We start from the raw sequence: 20348 nt of genomic DNA on the forward strand, positions 1-20348 counted from the left end.
ATTTTATTGATGTCCTTACTACCTTTCTGGGCCATAAAACGTTTCAGTTGCGTTGCTGTTTATGTAGGGTCAGAAAGCTCTCGGATTTCATCAAAAATATCTTAATTTGTGTTCCGAAGATGAACGAAGGCCTTTATGGGTTTGGAACGACATAAGTAATTTTCATTTTTGGGTGAACTAACCCTTTAAGGCTGAAAGGCCTAAATTTAGTACTTTACTTACCTGTAACTTGAGTCTTTTGCATCATTATTTGAAAATTGACTCAAAAGCTAAAACCTGAGATTTGAAATTGTCTGATTGTCCCATGTCCTGTAACATCTGACATTGTGTCTGTGGTCTCCATGCTTTCCGAAACTCACATGCACACACAAAATACTACATTATTAACATTATTTCAGGGGCTTTTGCCTCATTATCGGACCACTTTCATATGACCTCTACAGCCAAAGGTGCCATACTCTTCAAGCTGTGGAGGCATGTGCTCCATTCAGATTTTTTAATGCAAAAAAGGCTGTTTTAGATGTGGCAGAAATCAACCATTCATGTAATTTCAGCCACTCCAACTCAGTTACAGCTTCCACACATCATTTGTCTTAAAATAAGAATTAATTTATAGTTTTTCTTCGACTTTCTTCACAGGCACACAGCATTACCTCTGCTTTGTTTATTATGCTAAAAGCACACTTCAGAAATGACTACACTTACACAACGTCCATCTCGCTTCAACACAGCATATAAAAAGCAGAAAGGCACAGATGGCAGAGCATTTTGTGAGCTTTGCACAAGCATTGAGTGAACACTGCACCTGTTTATATTTAGCTTCAGTGTGGAGCAATGGGGGGGACTCATAGTGGAATCAAAAAGAAAAGGCGTCTGTCTCGCATGGCAAAACCTTTCCTTTCTTCAGCCTCTCCCTAGAATTCATCTTGACCCACTCTAGCAGTCAAGCAAAGCTGTGCACATACATTTTGTCTGAATTTTGTTAAAAGCAGAGCTGTTTACTTACCACAAAAGCTTGGTTTTGGAGATTTTAATGGCATAATTTGTATAAAGTTACAAGTTATATTTTTAGGACTTATTACTATTGCTCTTATACTTTGTAAAATCCTGAAACCTTTGTATTAAACTTCAGCATAGTTTGCTCTGTAAAATCCTATAGATATCCACTGAGGCATCTGAGTCATATCTAGTAAATGGTAGTGGTGGGTTTTTTGTCTTTTGCCAGGAAGCAACCACCTAGAAACTACCCAGAAGGCATTAGCAACTGCATAGCAATATGCTAAAAAACGGTCAGAACACCTTAGCAACTGCATGGCAATGCCTTGGAAACCACCCAGAACACCTTTGGATGATGACTTCTATTTTAGCCCAGTTTACACATGTGAGCAATATCTGATGCAGGTTCTTGGTATGTTTGTGTATGCTTTGTGCACCAGAGATCAACAAGCAGTACACCCCATGGGATTCTGTTCTGATCTATGCTGATGCAACTGCTTGTACATCAACCTGAGTCACCAAACCTCAATCACTGAAACAAAACCCAGCAAACAATCCAACACTACCATATAGGCAAACCCTCTGCCAAGTATTGTGAAAGTATAGAAGTCTGACAGGAAAATCGAGAAAAGACAGAGGGGGCACAGCAAATTGAAAATGCACTCTCTTTTATATTTAGGACTAGGATAACTTTTACTGTTTATTTGCTGTACTCATGAGACTCATTAAACTTAGTGAGAAGTTTTGTAGTCTCGTATAACAGTATATCTGAATGGTTTTGGTGTTCTTTGTTTTGAAATTATCTGTAGACCCATGGCTGTGAAAGATGTTTTATGGTGTGCCAGTGTACTATTATGCTGAATATTTTCTATGATGATGCAGAAGGAATTTTCTGGCTCACTTCTGTAGTGAGTTTCACAATAAAAATGCAAATGTTTTTCCTTTATAGATGCTTTATCAATACAATTGGGTTTAACTGGTTTATGAGATCATACTATCGCTGCCTATAATCTTTTTGCATATCACTCTCTGGGTTTATGAAGTCATCTGTCCTAGATGTCAGTTTGTATATTCCTAGTGTTTATTTTTATTTTTTATTTTATATAGCTATTATAGATTGTGTACTGCACAGTGAGTGTTTGCAACATGCATTTCTGAGCATTGTGCTAGAAATGAAAAGCTGATATGCGATTCATCCAAAAGTTTTGTGAGCTCTTGATCCAAATTCAAAAGTAAAATGATTTCTTAATAATTTAATGTTTATTGTCTTACAATCCTAAATTGTTGAATTAAATGCTTTGTAATTTTGAATGCATAGGAACCTCCTGCTGTGGATGGAATAAGCCATCATTCTGAGCTTGTGTGTCTTACTGAACTTAACAGAGGCTAAATAATTGTTTGTGTTAAACACAGTGGCTTTGAAGAGAGTAAGCAAGACCTTTGAGAAAAGGTTGCAGTCTTTGCCAGGCCTCAATTATTCTTGCTTGCCCGGCTTGACCAAATCCCTTTTGAATTACAATAGTAGTGTGACAAAGGCTGAGAGAGTGAGAGAGAATGCCAGTGTGGGCGAGTGATGCAAGAAATCACATGTAATCTGACTATTGACACTTTCACCTTGTCTACAGTTTTTCCCCTTTATATCTCAATTGTTTCATGATACTTATTTCATGTTTGCCTTTCATTTTCAGAAGAAAGAATGGCTGTGTTTGACATGCCAGACCCAGAGAGCAATGTCAGGGAGCTTAGGGGATATTTCTCCTCCTGTGCCATCATCCATTGGATCTCCCCGACTACCAGGCCCAGCCAATCAACAACAACAGCGAGGGCCCAGTCAGCAAGCTGCGCTAAAACCTACCGGCCCTCAGCAGCAAAAGCCACCTGGTGCCCAAGTAAGTGGTCATTTCTCTCCGGTAAAACACGGGGTGCCACAATCCAAGGGCCCCTCTCAACAATTTTCTGCAACTAAGGCTGAGACAGAAAAACAAGATCAAGGCATTAACAAGAAACAAGCTATGTCCAAAACAGAAAAAGAGGGGGACATCAAAGCAACGTCTAAAAAGGGAACATCGGATAAAAAAGATGAGAAGAAAAGTAATGGCATGCAGAAATCTAAACACGATGACGTGAGTGGCCCTCCGTGTCTGCATCACCACTGTCTTTGTCTTTCATAACAGATCACTTCAACATTCTATGATGGGAATGTTATAAGTTGAATAATTTAACCAATATCAGTTGTACTCAAAACCAGTTTAAAATTAACTGTCTCCATGGCTAATCACTATTTCCAGTGCCTGATGGTTACAAGAGCACAGTGATGAGTCAACATCATTTGTAAACTCAAAAAGTTATCTATTTAATTATTCAGTACAAGGAACTGATGTCACAAATAGCCCCATGTAACCAATTAATGTGACATACACGTATTTCTAAAATGATCATATGTTAATATATGCATGCCATTTTTATTTATATCATTACCTAGTATGATTTACAGCATACATTTACATTTACTAAAATTTTCATTAGAATTTAGATTCACTTTTGACCTCATCCCCTCCAAGTTTTGCATGCTTGTGTAATGTATGCCATTTGCATGTTTTGTATATTGTGCTTAATAAACTTTGAATGTTTTATGTTTGCTAATTTAGTAAATCTTTCAGTATAATTTAAAGATTCATATGTCCTATGACCTAATGCACTGTCCTTTGTATTTACAGGATTCCAACAAGTCTAGCACGCAGAGCCTGAGTGATACAGGCTACTCCTCAGATGGTATATCCAGCTCCCAGAGTGAGATTACTGGATTGATCCAAGAGGATTCTATGAAGCTTAGTGAGAGAGGGATCTCTGACCAACGCAGCCCCCCAAGTCCATCTGAACTAACAAAACTGGAAAGTTCTATGCGACCTCTGTTGGAGTCACATACAGCCACTGACCAAGGACAGCATCGTGATGGAAGAGACACCACAGAACAGCAGAGACCTCGATCTCTGTCTGTAACACAAGATCAGGAATATGAGTCTGATGAGGAAGCATCGGATGATCTCAGCTGTAAATTAAGACATGACTATGTGGAAGACAGTAGTGAAAGTGGCCTTTCTCCATTACCACCCCGACAGAAGAAGTCACAGAAAGACCTGACCGATGAAAGGTTCATGAGGAGACAGATTCTGGAAATGAGTGCGGATGAGGAAGATACAGCAGATGTTGAGGGCCACATAAAGACAAAAAGAAGCCATAAACACAGTGGAGATCTAGGAAAAGAGAGACGTCGCCTGACACAGCAATCTAGCAGTTTTGAAGAAGACACTAAAAGCACTGATAGCTACAAATCAGGTGAAGCGGATGACATGATGGCCTCACAAGGTGGTCTGAGACGATTTAAAACTATTGAACTGAATAATACAAATAGCTACAATCGTGACATGGAACTCAGCACAGATCATGACCTCAGGGAGCCTGAGCTTGAGATGGAAAGCCTTACTGGGTCACCTGAAGAAAGGTCAAGGGGAGAATACTCATCAACTCTCCCTGCAACCACACCGAGTTATACCTCTGGAACTTCTCCAACCTCTGTGTCATCAATGGAAGATGACAGTGATAGCAGTCCTAGCAGACGACAAAGGCTTGAGGACGCAAAGCAGCAAAGAAAAGCAAGGCATCGATCCCATGGTCCACTATTGCCTACCATTGAGGACTCATCAGAAGAAGATGAATTGCGAGAAGAAGAGGAACTTCTGAGAGAGCAGGAGAAGATGAGAGACTTAGAGCAGCAAAGGATTCGTAGTACAGCCAGAAAAACTAAAAGGGACAAAGAGGAACTGAGGGCGCAAAGACGCAGAGAGAGGTCGAAGACACCTCCTAGTAACCTTTCACCTATTGAAGATGCATCCCCAACAGAGGAGCTCAGACAAGCTGCTGAAATGGAAGAACTCCATAGATCGTCCTGCTCAGAATACTCTCCCTCGATGGATTCAGAAGCTGAAGGATTTGAGATGGGTTCAAAGCTGTACAAGTCTGGCAGTGAATATAATCTACCTACATTTATGTCTTTGTACTCTCCAACAGAGAAAACCTCTGCTGTCTCTCCCTCTGCAGATAAATCATTAAAAAGTGCTGAAGAGGTTTATGAGGAAATGATGCGAAAAGCAGAGATGATGCAAAAGCAGCAGCAACAGGCACCAGGAAGACAAGGACAACAAAACCAGGAAAGAGTCCTTCAAACAGACAAGAAACACCATTTAGATTCTGGAACAACTTCTTTGAGTCCAGGTACAAGTCCTACCCAGATCTCAGCTCCAGTTTCATTCTCTGGAAATGATCCTTCTGGACGAGGGACTCAAAGAGTGCATGCTACACAACAGAGTCAAGTTAGAATGAGCATCCAAAGAGTTCATGAGGAGACAGATTCTGGAAATGAGTGCAGATGAGGAAGACACAGCAGATGTTGAGGGCCACGTGAAGACAAAAAGGAGCCATAAACACAGCGGAGATCTAGGAAAAGAGAGACGTCGCCTGACACAGCAATCTAGCAGTTTTGAAGAAGACACTAAAAGCACTGATAGCTACAAATCAGGTGAAGCGGATGACATGATGGCCTCACAAGGTGGTCTGAGACGATTTAAAACTATTGAACTGAATAATACAAATAGCTACAATCGTGACATGGAACTCAGCACAGATCATGACCTCAGGGAGCCTGAGCTTGAGATGGAAAGCCTTACTGGGTCACCTGAAGAAAGGTCAAGGGGAGAATACTCATCAACTCTCCCTGCAACCACACCGAGTTATACCTCTGGAACTTCTCCAACCTCTGTGTCATCAATGGAAGATGACAGTGATAGCAGTCCTAGCAGACGACAAAGGCTTGAGGACGCAAAGCAGCAAAGAAAAGCAAGGCATCGATCCCATGGTCCACTATTGCCTACCATTGAGGACTCATCAGAAGAAGATGAATTGCGAGAAGAAGAGGAACTTCTGAGAGAGCAGGAGAAGATGAGAGACTTAGAGCAGCAAAGGATTCGTAGTACAGCCAGAAAAACTAAAAGGGACAAAGAGGAACTGAGGGCGCAAAGACGCAGAGAGAGGTCGAAGACACCTCCTAGTAACCTTTCACCTATTGAAGATGCATCCCCAACAGAGGAGCTCAGACAAGCTGCTGAAATGGAAGAACTCCATAGATCGTCCTGCTCAGAATACTCTCCCTCGATGGATTCAGAAGCTGAAGGATTTGAGATGGGTTCAAAGCTGTACAAGTCTGGCAGTGAATATAATCTACCTACATTTATGTCTTTGTACTCTCCAACAGAGAAAACCTCTGCTGTCTCTCCCTCTGCAGATAAATCATTAAAAAGTGCTGAAGAGGTTTATGAGGAAATGATGCGAAAAGCAGAGATGATGCAAAAGCAGCAGCAACAGGCACCAGGAAGACAAGGACAACAAAACCAGGAAAGAGTCCTTCAAACAGACAAGAAACACCATTTAGATTCTGGAACAACTTCTTTGAGTCCAGGTACAAGTCCTACCCAGATCTCAGCTCCAGTTTCATTCTCTGGAAATGATCCTTCTGGACGAGGGACTCAAAGAGTGCATGCTACACAACAGAGTCAAGTTAGAATGAGCATCCAAACCTCTAAAGGAAGCCATGTTACTGGTTCCCCACAATCTCAAGTTAGGCAGCCTCCTCCCACACAGCCTCAAGGAAGACCTGGTGTTCAGGGGAAAGTACAGGGTCAAGTGCCTGATCCTGGAGCGTCCTCCTTAACATCAAAGATGTTCTCATACTTTAAAGGCTCAAGTCCTTCCACATCCCCTTCCACTTCCCCCACACAAAGTCCAACACGTGCCCCTGCATCTTGTACAACTTCTACAGTGGCACCTACTCAGACCTCTCAGGTCCCTCATAGAGCTGGGGCACCACGACTTTCAAGACAGCAGTCCTCCCAAGATTCCCCTGTTATGGTGATTACATTGGGATCAGGAACTAGCAGTCAAACCAAACCAGTGACAGTGAATTCCTCCACCTCACCTTTATCCTCACCAACAAAAGACAGCCAACAGACAATTTATCAGACTCAACATGCAACATCAAAGTCACCCACTTCACCACAGAAATATCCAGCCCACCCATCACCTCAAAATAGCTTGCAAAGGACACAGATATCAGAACGAGTTAGTGTGGCTGTGAGCACTGCCACCTCTGCTGGTTCCCAAAGTAGTGGATCTCTTCCTGCGGGAAACATATCCTTGTGTAGAATCTCCACAGTACCTGGTACCTCAAGAGTTGTAGAGCAAAGCACAATTGCCCCAGGCAGTAATATAATGGATCTTAGAGCACCAATGAAGCCTGCTCCAATTATTATGACAGACCAGGGTATGGACCTAACATCTCTAGCTTCTGATACACGTCGATACTCACTTGATGCAGAAACACCACCAAATCGTCATACTGCTGTACAACCTCTTATAATTAATCTAAATGCACAGGCACAACCTCAGGTGTCAACAACTACACCAACAACTGTAAGTGTGACTGTGGCAGCATCCATGTTCATGTCACAGCCAAAGCAACCAGTCGTGTATGGTGATCCTTTACAAAATAGAGTCGACTATGGTCAAGGAGTTGGATCTGCAGTTTGTCTGACCCAGACCAGGCCAATTATCACAGATGCATCCATTCCAAAAATTGATGCTTGTCTGGAAAATTTAGGCATTCAACAGCAACAACTTCAGAAGCAGCAACAGAAGCTTCAGCAGCAACAAGAGCTCCTTGAGCAACAGCTCCAGCAGCATCAACAAAATGCATCTTTTGCCCGGTACAACTTAGCTAATCAAGTGCAACCAATATTGTTAAAGAAGGACTTGGTGGTAAGTCAGAACACTGGTGGAGGAACCCAAACAGCAGTTAGTTCCATTCCCAAAATATCTCCGCTACCTCCACCACCATTATCATGCTCTGCGTCTACCACCCCTACACTTGGTCATGACATATATGGTGGGATGGCTTTGGAACTAAAGAACAAGCCTGCTGTAATGAATCTCTCCACAGGGAAGCTCCAGGTAATGATGGTGCAGTTGGATGAGAATAGCACTCAGGAAGGTACAGTGACCCAGCTTATTAAAAGAGAGGAGCCGCCTCCACCAGTAGAAGTTCTAGATCTCACCGGACAGATTAAACCAGAGAATCAGTTAGCTTGTTGTGATGTTGTCTACAATTTGCCATTTGCAGGTAGTTGCTCTGGCCCTTTTGCTCAAAGAGGTAAAACAGCCCCGTCAGATCCTTCTGTAGAGCCATCCCAAGCTCCTGGGCAGCAAAGCCAAACTGGAAAAGATGGCTACCAAACAGTAAATATACAAGCATCTGCAGACGAACGCAAATCTTTTACCTTGCCTCCTCCAGGACGACTTCCACCATCAATGTCAGACAACAATTTAGCAAGTTCAAGTCTCCAATATTATCAAAGAACTGACCCTGGGGACCTAGCAGTGGATTTAAGCACCATGAAGCAGGCCTATGAAGCAGGATATCTTGGAATGGGTGCCCAATATGGATCTTACACAGATCTTCGCCATCAAGGAAGTGATTCGGCTCCACCATTACCTTTGCGAAGATATGGTTCAATGTCCAATATAAATGCAGAATATAGCTATCTTTCACGTGACCTTGGTGGTTTTCAAGAATCCAATCTGGCACAGTATAGTGCCACTACAGCTAGAGAGATTAGCAGAATGTGTGCTGCTCTTAACTCCATGGAACAGTTTGGTAGCCGTTACACCAGTAATCCTGAGCTTCTGCAGTATGGTGCTGGGAGAGCAGGCCCCACAGGAAGACTTAACCTTCAACAAGGCCTAGCATCTATTAGAGGCAATCTGTTGTATGGTCCTGATGGCAGACCAACAGTACATGGTCAAACACTTACAAATTTAATCAATGCTAGACAAGCTAGCCTAAGGTCTTTGTATCCCCCTGCTGTAAGGACAGCTGATGGCATGATATATTCTACTATCAACACCCCAATAGCCTCCACCCTGCCAATCACCACCCAGCCTGCCCCTGTTCTCAATCCTATGTTAAGAGGAGTATATGGATCTTACTCTTCAGCCAATGTAACTGCTGTACCTCTGGCTAGCCTCACCAGGTTGCCTCAAGTCACCCCAAGAATGCCTCTTAATGCCCAAGGACCTTACAGGTATCCACCTCCAAATCGATTTTCAGTAACACCACCAGATACTTCATCGGGAAGTGTGCCACCTTCTAGTACCTCCCAGGAATCTCCAGTTTACCTGGGAAAGCCTACAGCACCTTGTAGTATGTCAACAACTGCATCACCTAAAACTGGTCAACCTGTTTCAAATTTGGGTATGCAAAGCATACAGTCAGCACATACTAGTACAGTGCCAGTTCAGTCGGTTGGAAATGAACAGGTTCCCTTGGCTCATATTTCAGTAGAAGGTACTAAAACACAACTCCCAATACAGCCCCAAACTCAACCACAGTCATTGGTCAAAGGTCAGGAAAAAAGCCAAACTCAAAGCCAGCCACAGACACAATCTCAAATATTAAAAATGCCTCAAAAACAAACCCAGGCAATTACCAGAGTTTTTCGAGATGCATCTGCCAGTACCACTATAACCACATCTGCTAATATTGAGAAGGAAAAAGAAGAGGAACGATTGCGACTACAACAGGAGCAGCTCTTGCAACTAGAGCGAGAACGCGTTGAGTTGGAGAAATTGCGTCAGCTACGTCTACAAGAGGAGTTGGAGAGGGACCGCATGGAGCTCCAGAAGCACAGAGAGAAAGAACATCTGCTCATGCACAGGGAGATTCAAGAGCTACAAACCATCAAGCAGCAGGTTCTTCAGCAGCAACAGGCTGAGAGGGAAACCCAGCTTGTGATGCAAAGAGAGCAGCTGGCACAGCAAAGGATGCAGCTAGACCACATTCAGTCACTGCAACAGCAACTCCAGCAGCAGCTTGAAGAACAAAAAAGGCAGAAAACAGCGGCCATTGAATCAGCAGCGGCAGCAGCTGCAGCAGAGGCAGCGGCTGCTTCAGCAGCAGCTACAACAGCGCAAGGTGCCATTCAAGGTGTAATGGTTGGTGGAACTACACCTCAAACCATCTCAATTATCTACGATCAGAGTGGTAGAATTATTCCACAAGAGGGCCAGAGTGTGCAGATCTTGCCATGTGCCGATGGGCAGGTGGTCCAGGCAGTGGTGTCCACTAGGCCTTTGCCCAGCTCTTCTTCAGAGATGTCCCTTAAAAATAGTGAAGATCATGGAGATGGTTGGATTATGAAGAAACAAAACTCTATGCCCCGTTTGAGGAATGGATCAGAGGATGAGTCAGTCAAGAGAATTGCAGATTGCAGTGTCCAAACAGATGATGAAGACACAGAGGATAAACTCATGTCTCGTCGTCGCAGAACTAGACGTATAGCTGACTGCAGCGTTCAGACAGATGAAGAAGACCAGGGTGAGTGGGACAGTCAGCCAATACGCCGCAGACGTTCAAGATATTCCAAGCACTCTGAACCAACTGCAGAGACTAAGAGTGATGCATCTAAATCTAGCATTGCCATTCAGACCACCAATGACTCTTCATGTCAGACTGAGTCAGACCAGCTGGGTAGAATCTCTCCAGCCATTCACATTACCATGGCTGAAACATCAAAGGTTGAACTCCTTCACTACATATCTGCTCCAGAAAGGACCCATAAGGGAGAGAGTTTAGCCTGTCAAACTGATCCAGAGGCACAATCCCAAGGAGTGGTTGCTCCTCAGCTCAGTGTTCCCACTACTGTAAGCCCCTATTCCACTAGTCTGCAATTAGTTGGTGCTATGCAAACCAAGTTTGAAAGGAGAAAGCCAGACCCATTAGATATTGGATATCAGCAAGCTCAGCAGCAAAATGAATCTCCTTCCCGTCAACCTCCCAAATCTCCACAAGTGCTGTACTCTCCAGTGTCTCCGTTGTCCCCCCATCGTATGTTGGAGACTACCTTTGCTTCCAGTGAGAAACTTAACAAGGCACATGTGACACCCCAACAAAAAGCCTTCACTGCAGAGTCACCACAAAGGCATCAAACTATTCCGAGGCCCATAAAGAGCGTTCAGCGGTCCATGTCAGATCCTAAGCCTCTCAGTCCAACATCAGAGGACAAGGCCAAATTCTCCTTATACCAAAGTCAAAACAGCCCAGCGAGTCAGGTATGGAACCATTTCATTGTTACTTGCAAAAATGTATTTATTATACAGTTTTCTGTTGTTTACTACAAAACTACAGCTTGTAAATATTAATTTCAGACAATTAATTCAATTCCCATTCTTACCATTTATACACAGGGATGTATAATAGTAGACTTTAATACTTCTGGTAAACAATTGTTTTGTTTTAATAAGGTCTAGGTTGGACAACACCAAACCTATCTGTTCACATAATAAGAAATATAAATAAATCAAGTATTATAAAATAAAAATAGTTATTTAGTTATAGTATAGTTATGTATTTTTCATTTGCCATTTATTCCCTACTCTCTTTACCTTATATTTAAACACACACACACACACACACACACACACAGAAAAACTGCTATATCTGGCAAAGTCTCAGAAATGCTAGAGGGTGGCACAAAGTGTAGGCATACTGGGTCAGCCCTGCTGTCTTCCGGCTTGTCAGCAGCTGGTCAGAGAGGTCTGAGTCTTACATTCTCAGTTTGATTCCTGTCTAAGGAATGCTCAGGCTTGTGCATTCAAAGAACGGCACACCTGCTAAAAGGAAGCTATTTCCTCTGTCACTTCATCCAATGTGCGTTTTAACTGAATTTGTTTCATGGATTATACATTACTACTCTACTACTCTACATTACTGAAGGTATGCAGATGTTGTTTGTTTGTTATATGGCGGTTTAATATTTATTTCTTGTTAACTGAAAATTAATCTTGTATTAACAATAAAATATTAGGTACACCAAAATTATTACAGTTAAATAGGATTGTAGCCAGTTTTATCCATGTTATATATATTGCCTGATTGATTCTGAAACCACTAGTCATTTATAGAATATAGTGTCATGAATATATTTATAATTGGTTGACTTAAAATAAATGTTTAGGCTTTGTGTGTGCTTGCAATATGTTATAAGGTAATGTTTTGATTTTTGGTTTGGTTGGTTTTCCGAATCTCAAGTGCATTGTATGCCCCAAAATTCCTCTGAGGGATATTTGAAACATGAAAGAGATAAATACTGTAATATAGAGTTGATACACTGTGATACAACTGTGTCTGTATTCAGTATGTGTAAAATTTAACCGTTTTACCTAATTTGGCATGCAAACTGTTATTCCATTTGCTTTTTAAAGTATTAAGGAAAATGGTAGTACAATTTTCTCTGCTGTCATTTTAATCAATCTCTAAAATCTCTGCTCTCAGATGTCTGCCTTGCAGCAGCACAACGCAATGATGAGAAAGGTGAAGAGAACTCTCCCCAGTCCCCCTCCAGATGAGACACCTGTACCGATTGTAACACCAGCAATTCCCCATATATACAGTTCTCCCGGAACATCCCAGAGGGTTTTGCCACGTTCTGTACAGGGTGCAATGAAGGCAGGTTTGCTGAGTGAACTGAAAGCTGTAGAGCAAGAATCCACCAAATTACGTAAACAACAGGCAGAGTTAGAGGAAGAGGAGAAGGAGATTGATGCTAAGTTGCGATGCTTGGAACTAGGCATTACTCAGCGCAAGGAAACCAGGGTTAAAGAGAGAGAGAGGCGAGAGTGGGCATACCTGCGATACATAGGGGATGCACGTGACTACATGTCAGACAGTGAGCTGAATAATTTGCGACTAGCTGGGGTAGCACCAGGCACCTATGAAGAAAATGGAATGTTGTCACGTCCAAGTACAGCACCTCTTAACCAGTTTACTTCTGATTTGAATGCATCTCAGTATCCTCCTACCTCATCATATGTTCCATATCAATATCCACAGGCCCAGCCCACACCCACACAACCACCCACTGTAGCCTATCAGCAGATTGGGTTTCAGACAACACCATACCCAACCTCCTCACAGCCCCAGCCTGGAACCTTCCAGCCTCATCCTCCTCAGCCTTCAACCTATCAGACCCCGGGGCCATACCAGACTCATAGCTACGGTCAGCCTTCTTATGAATCTGATCTTGGTTTGCAGCAGCCCAGCCACCAGGGATTCCAGCAACCCACTGCACCTTTACCAGGGCAGACCCTACCTTATCCTGCACAGAGCATGTCCTTCCAACCCCAAGCAGACATGCTTTCTGCCCATCAAAGGCCAAGGCAAACCTCGCTTGCTGATCTTGAACAAAAGCTACCAACAAACTATGAAGTTATCAGTAATCCTTCAGTTCCAATAGCAACTTTAGCTCAAGAAACTGGATTCAGTGGTGTCTATTCCTCGCCACTGAACAATGCTTATGGTCAGTATCGCCCCTCTGACCAACCTCTGACCGAACGCATACCAAGTCCATCATCTGGATATGTAACGGATAGTGTCTATGCCACAAATCTAGAACAAAATATTCCCAGAAATTATGTCATGATCGATGATATCAGTGAACTTACAAAAGAAAATATGGGGTCCTCCGACATGTCACGGGTAGGTTATGTAAGTGAGAATGGCCCACGTGGACCAACTTATGGCGATGGCTCTGAGAATTTATATGGAAGAGCTTCAAATACCTATCAAAGTGCAGTAGACAGCCATGTACATTCAAGTACCGCTGTAACTGGTGGTACAGGTTATTATTATGATGACTATAAGCATTCTTCCCGTAGTAGTGGGGGAATGGGCAGCCAGAAACACTCGTCCAAAAATTTGGCACCTGCTGTTTCATCAAAACGTAGCAAACATAGGAAGCAAGGCATGGAACACAAGATCTCCAAGTTCTCTCCAATTGAAGAAGCTCGAGATGTAGAGTCTGATCTAGCCTCCTACACCATGACAACATCAACAGGTGGTAGTTGCACTGTGGTGTCCAGGACTGGCGTGAAAAAGAGCTATGATCAACAGAAGTACTACGGGTCAAGAGAAACATTGGAAGAGGATGACCGTCTTTATGGATCCGGACGATCAAGGTCCACAGGTTATGGCATGGATAAAATTTCCTCCAGAGATTCAAGTGGCTACCGAAGTAAGTCTTATGAGAGGGATGCCATGGAACGATCACAGAGGGGCACCCATGGTCGTAGTGGCCGTCCTTCTATGCGTACGCAGAATTCAGAGGAAGAGAGCCCTCTGAGTCCCGTTGGAAAGCCCATGGGAATTGGTCGTGGCTCTGTGCCAGATCCCCATGATGTACGAAATCAGTATGGCTCCAGTCATTCCTTACCAGATGTACAGGACCACCATATAAAGGATATGCCTAAGAGTCATGTATATAAGCCAGATGACCCTTACCTTGCTGATGACATGCACTGTGCTGTTTCAGACAGTGAAGGTAACTGGTGCTGAATTTAAAAACTGCCTGTTAAAATGCATCCAACAATTAAAAGCGTGCATGCCAATGATCTTGCCTTGAAGGCAAAGATAATGAAAGTTTGGACTACTGTTGTACTTGTTAATGAATGCTGTCATCAGTGCATGAAACCATATATGCCTTTTTGCATGAACTACATGGTGTTATCTGTTATCTGTTTTAGAGTGTGATTCAAATGTTGGTACATTCTGTCTTTTGGTTATTCTTGTTGATGGGTGTTTTTGTTGGCTTCCCTTTCTTTTTTCTTTGGTTATTTTCTTTGGGATTTGAGCGTTGCGTGGCTTCAGTGTGTTTATATCCTGTTCTTTGCCATTGACACTTCCTACTGTACGAAGTATTGACTTTCTCCCTTCATTTCCCAAAAAGCCTATCATTTGGGTCAGGAGGAAACAGACTGGTTTGAAAAACCACGTGAACCTCGGTCAGATCGCTCTAGACACCATGGGAGTGGAAGTCACTCATCCTCTAGCAGGAGGAGCAATGTAAAGCACACTAACCATGATTATGATGAGCCTCCTGAAGAAGACCTGTGGCCTCAAGATGAGTATGGACATCAACAACATTCCTCTTCCACCTCATCTCGGGAACACCGTCACCATGGCAGTAGTTCAGGAAGACACTCTTCTTCCCGTCATTCATCAGATGATCCCAGGTCCTCTCGTTCTTCACGATCACATCCAAAAGATCCTTCCACCCGATCAGACGGCCGTGCCACCTCATCCTCCACACAGAAAAGATCCTCCGATCCACGATCTGCCAGCCACCGAGACTCAGGAGACTACTCCCGTGATCCACCAAGCCACCACCATGGCTCAAGTGGACAACGGGGGCAGAGGCAACCAAGCTCATCAAGGAGGCAGGAGCCCTCTTCAGGTTCCAGGCCACAGCAGGGTCTTGGAGAGCAGCAGCCACAGTCGCAACAAGGACAGCAGCGATCTACAGCAGGCCAGCAAGTGTCTGCCAAGCAGACAGGGTCTCAGCCACCTGTGACAGGGCAGCAAGGACAACAACAATTGGGACAAACAACCCGTACACAGCAGCAGCCACCACAGCAACCCGGGCAACAGCCATTGACCACAATGGGAGCAACTCAGCCCACAACCACAGCTGTTAGCATGGGAACAGGTACAACTCAGCAGCAATCTAAGCCAGGTCAGGCTCCAGCACAGGCAAGACAACAGCCAGGAGGACCACCCACTGCCCAGCCAGCTGCTGCTATGGTGAGTTTTCATAAATCTCTTGGTGCCTTACCATTTATGCTATTTTTAATCTGCTCCTTCAGGTATAGTTTACATTTAATCCTTTCACATTTGGTTATAAGAGCCATGTATGTGATTGCCTTTCAAAGCATGATTGACAAATACATTTTTTAAATTAGTTTACAGTATCTTTTAACATTGCCCCTTCATGCCCTTTGATTGACTATACAGGCAAAACCTGACACAGCTGCGCCTGCTCCTGCTCCTGCTCCTGCTCCTGCTCCAACTCCTGCAGTTGCTATTGGATCAAAAGCTGCACCACAGGCTGCAAAAATACCCCAGATTCCTGCCACAGGAATTGGTAAGTGGAAATAACTCTGCTAATTCAGAGTAATTAGTATACTTTTGTTTTTAGCAAAATAGGGAACATTCATTACTTGTGTATGATCTAAGCACAAGATCATTTGTTCTTTGCCTTTCAGGTTCAAAGGCAGCACCCCGACCAGGGGGTATAGGCAGTGCTGCACAGCAGCCTGCTGAAGGGGAAAATGTTCTTACAAAGATCCTGCAGGGAGGAGCAGCAGAACAAGCTGGAAAAATAGGAGATGGTATGGATTTTTGAAACATAAGCAATCAAAAATTTGCCAACAGAGACAGATGTTATGGAGAATATGTGACGTGTCTTGACTGAGCATAGTAATTAGTTGCCATTTAGCAGATGCCTTTCTCCACAAAAGCTTGCACTACAGTAATTTTAGGGATAGCACCCAAGGGTACCTTGGGTTTAAGTGCAACATTTTGGAGGCCTAAGCAGGACTGTGATCTCAGAAATTCTCTGATTCCTGAGTTACTCCTACTTAGGATTTAATCTATAGCCTTTGTTTTTGCAGCCCAGATCTTTTAAGATATGCCACCAGTGACCTTAATTATGGTTTTGCTTTGATTATCTTTCATACAGCTGTATCTGCTCTCGGGAAGAAGTTTACTTCATTTTGGTGATCAGCTGATAGGAAGGTGAGAAAACACTTTATGCATCGACCTTCTGAAAAGACCAGCATGAATTTGTTCCAGTGTGATTTATGATAACTAGTGCTGGATTGGTTGCCATGTTCACCAACATTTTAAAAGTTTAAAAGCTTGCTGTGGAAAACAGCACCCAAAACACAACATATGTTGGTGTACAGACTCCAGACATACTTGACTGATGGAGCAGGATTGACACATTTCTTGCATTAGCTTTTAAATGATTAGTGTTTGTAACTTTTTACTGTTACCTGTATAAACTTTCTTTTCTGTTCCTCAGGCATTTCTAGTTGGGGTGACATGGGGTTAGAACTGGAAAAACCTATGAATCTGTTTCTGCCATTTAACATCTCTAGCTGAGGGCGGGGTACACCTGAGTAAACTGGTGAGTATTTTATTCTAACTCACTTTACTTTAGATCTCAAAACTAAAAATTAAAAATTCTAACCCAAGCTATTTAAATCCCAAATGGTGACAAATTACCATTTTAACTTGGCTGTCAGTGTACAGTTTCATTGCATTGTGGAAGATAAAACCAACTGATGCTTTTACAAATGTGCAATTTGCAAATACATTGACTACAGCTGGAAAAAAATAGAGGCTTTGACTAGCTATTTAAAGGGGTCATATGACATTGCTAAAAAGAACATTATGTTGTGTATTTGGTGTAATGCAATGTGTTTATGCGGTTTAAGGTTAAAAAACACATTATTTTCCACATAATGTACATTATTGTTGCTCCTCAATGCCCCGCCTTTCTGAAATGCATCGATTTTTACAAAGCTCATCGTTCTGAAAAGCGAGGTGTACGCTGATTGGCCAGCTATCCAGTGCATTGTGATTGGCCAAATGTTTGCACGTTTGGTTTCTGCTATTTTTCACCAAAGTACTGTAATATTACATATTTTGCTGATGTTTGAAAGGCTGCTTTGCAAAGCACGCTCTAGAAGGGTTGCCATGTCCACTTATTATAAGCAATGTTGTTTAGGCTTGGCTCATAAAGTGTTCCAGTTTATGCCGTCAATAAAGTAGGCCGGTGCATGTCGCAATATATTGTTTTGAGGTTTATTTCCAAGATAAAGTGTTAGAATTTAAGTTTATTATGGGCTTGTTCTTAGTTGTTGTTTTTTCTAGCAAGATCTGGCAACTGTAATAAGTCACGACATACCTTGTTCCCTGTGATCTATTGCATACAAAAGAGAGAGACAACTCTTATACACATTTAAATACGTCAGTTGTTCAGTTTGATTCCACACTGCATAGAATTTTTGTAAATGCGGTTATCAATACCTGAATTTTTCGGGAATTAATTCGGTTGTAGAATGCTTTTGTCACTCCCTTAAATTATCTGTGTGTGTGTACAGAACAGGATTAAGCACTAAAATGTAAATTGTCAACCAAATTTAGCTGCAGTGTGTATTACAGGACTATTGTGCGACTTGCTCAATACTAATGTCAAAGGTTAGAGCTCAGATTAGCTGACCCTGATCTGAGGCCATTCTGATCTAACTTTTCGCTCTTCAGCATGGGTGAATTGGCTCAGTCAAAGTGAGCTATAATTAGCAGGCAGATGAGTGGGCTTGGATTAGCATTAGCATTCGGGCAAAGCTCAGTCATCTTTGTGCCGAAAATATTCTGATGAGTCACATTAATCAAGACTCAATCAAAATTGCACAATATCGTACCACAGAATTGCAAGAATTGTACCAGAAATTAAACTGAAACAGTAATGATAAAGTAAAGAAAAAACTGTACAGTGATTAGCATTGCATTTAGCAACTGTACAACAGTGAAACATGGTTGTGTAGAAAATTCGAATAAAATCTCATGTCTTGTTGTACCTCTTATTCTCTGCTGAACATAGCCAATGAGACCATTAGCTTATTTAATTAATTTTCTGTAGTCACTATATTTCTCCCATTCCTTAATCTATCTGTGGTCTGTCTCCTCCTCCTTGTATTGTATCATGGTGACTGTTGTGGTCTTTTACTGTCAGTGGGTGTGCTGCATGTGTAGATCCAGAGAAAGGATCTGGGATAAAACAGGTTGAGGTTCTCCTTAAATCATGGCTAATCCGATTCAACTCTCAGTTTACTACCCAATCCAAATCCTGCTCATGCAGTCACAGTGAAAGCTGTGGGTGTGTCATTCCAGTCACAATACCTACATTAAAAAGAACTCCTTATGCATCTCTAAAAGTTCTAGAATTGTTTCTGCTAGTTACAGCTCTCATTTTGAGTAGTGCGTGTGAATTCAGCAATCTTGCTGAATAGCATGCTATTCATTAGTCAGATTTTCCAACTTCTTTGCTGTAATTTATGCAATTTGTACAAATTTATAGTGAAAATGTAGTATTTGTTCACAACCCTTTTCATGAAGCCCACAGATTTTGAATATGCCTGATTTCTAAAAGTTCTAGAATTGTTTCTGCTAGTTACAGCTCTCATCTTGCTCAATCTTGCTGAATAGCATGCTATTCATTAGTCAGATTTTCCAACTTCTTTGCTGTAATTTATGCAATTTGTACAAATTTATAGTGAAAATGTAGTATTTGTTCACAACCCTTTTCATGAAGCCCACAGATTTTGAATATGCCTGATTCTGGTACTTAGACTTTTTCTGGTGTGAGAAATTCGGCCTCTTCTGCTCTCTAGTGGCTAAGAAGAGTAGTGCATTGTATGTCCTTCAACAATGGAAGTAAACTGGGCCAGTGTTTTGAAGGTTTAAAACTGAACATTACTCTAATACCACATATTTGACCAACTCTGCACTCTTATTATGCTGTGAAAATACCAAATATTGTAATATGTTTTTTTTTCATCTCTTCTCCAGATGTATCATCCAACCTTGAACTTTCAATGAAAACATTAAGACAGAATTCACAGGCACGGTTTATCCAATGATATCTACATAACCAACCAAAAATGGAGGCTAAATCTCTCTTCCAAAGTGTTTCCATAATTGCTGTTGAAGCAATTACAATTCCCAAAATGCCAAACTGCCTGTTCTGTTTGAGGTTTTTCTAGACAGTTATGTCTTCCCTTATAAGACATAATCTGTGCTCAGGTGACCCTCCCTCTTCCAAAAACAGCATGAAGATGTCAGGCAGCTGCAGTTCTTAGCTTTTTGCAGTCCGAATGAAGACTTCTATGCCCAGACTCGAAGAGACCGTAGCAGTGAAGGAGAACGACTACCTTACAAAGGCTTCAAACAAACTCTGTTTAAAAAAAACGTATGCTCGATTTCTAAGATCTTGACATTCCAATATGGCGATGATTGACCCTCTCTATGAATGTTTTTGTTTCTTCCTTAACCTTTTTGTCACGTGTGTAATGAATGCAAATGTGTAAACCGTGGACATGGAATGCACGCACAAAAATATATATGTATACATATATGAGATATATATGAATCCATATCTAGACATCTTTTCAGAGTCTCAAAGGGTGAAGCCATGTGCACCTTGTGTAAAATGCTGGCTATTTAACGTAAAACTATAGGTCAAGTGCAGAGGTCAGTAATGTCAGAATGTTAGCATAGTCTTGTCCGTCTTTTATCAACCATTAAGCCACCGCTACCCTATCCGGAATTCCCTAAGTTTCTGTACTTT

The 20348-nt window shown here is 42.2% G+C and overlaps 1 protein-coding gene across 2 annotated transcripts in view; it reads left to right on the top strand.

Moving 5' to 3' along the window:
• The window catches only part of LOC107751196 (protein bassoon-like), a 95225-nt gene extending 74877 nt beyond the window's left edge, over nt 1-20348 (top strand). The window contains exons 5-14 of one of the 2 annotated variants that reach the window (XM_016566847.1): nt 2685-3119; nt 3714-5366; nt 6601-11211; nt 12434-14477; nt 14883-15736; nt 15947-16076; nt 16198-16323; nt 16674-16729; nt 17019-17123; nt 19571-20348. In XM_016566847.1, coding sequence (XP_016422333.1) covers nt 2685-3119; nt 3714-5366; nt 6601-11211; nt 12434-14477; nt 14883-15736; nt 15947-16076; nt 16198-16323; nt 16674-16714 — 9894 coding nt within the window. In that variant the 3' untranslated portion in view covers nt 16715-16729; nt 17019-17123; nt 19571-20348. Of the gene's footprint in view, nt 1-2684; nt 3120-3713; nt 5367-5396; nt 11212-12433; nt 14478-14882; nt 15737-15946; nt 16077-16197; nt 16324-16673; nt 16730-17018; nt 17124-19570 lie in introns of those variants that run through there. The other variant, XM_016566846.1, reaches the window with a different exon arrangement.

The sequence above is a fragment of the Sinocyclocheilus rhinocerous genome, unplaced genomic scaffold, assembly GCF_001515625.1.
Source record: "Sinocyclocheilus rhinocerous isolate Xijiao unplaced genomic scaffold, SAMN03320098_v1.1 scaffold362, whole genome shotgun sequence".
NCBI classification, from domain to species: domain Eukaryota; kingdom Metazoa; phylum Chordata; class Actinopteri; order Cypriniformes; family Cyprinidae; genus Sinocyclocheilus; species Sinocyclocheilus rhinocerous.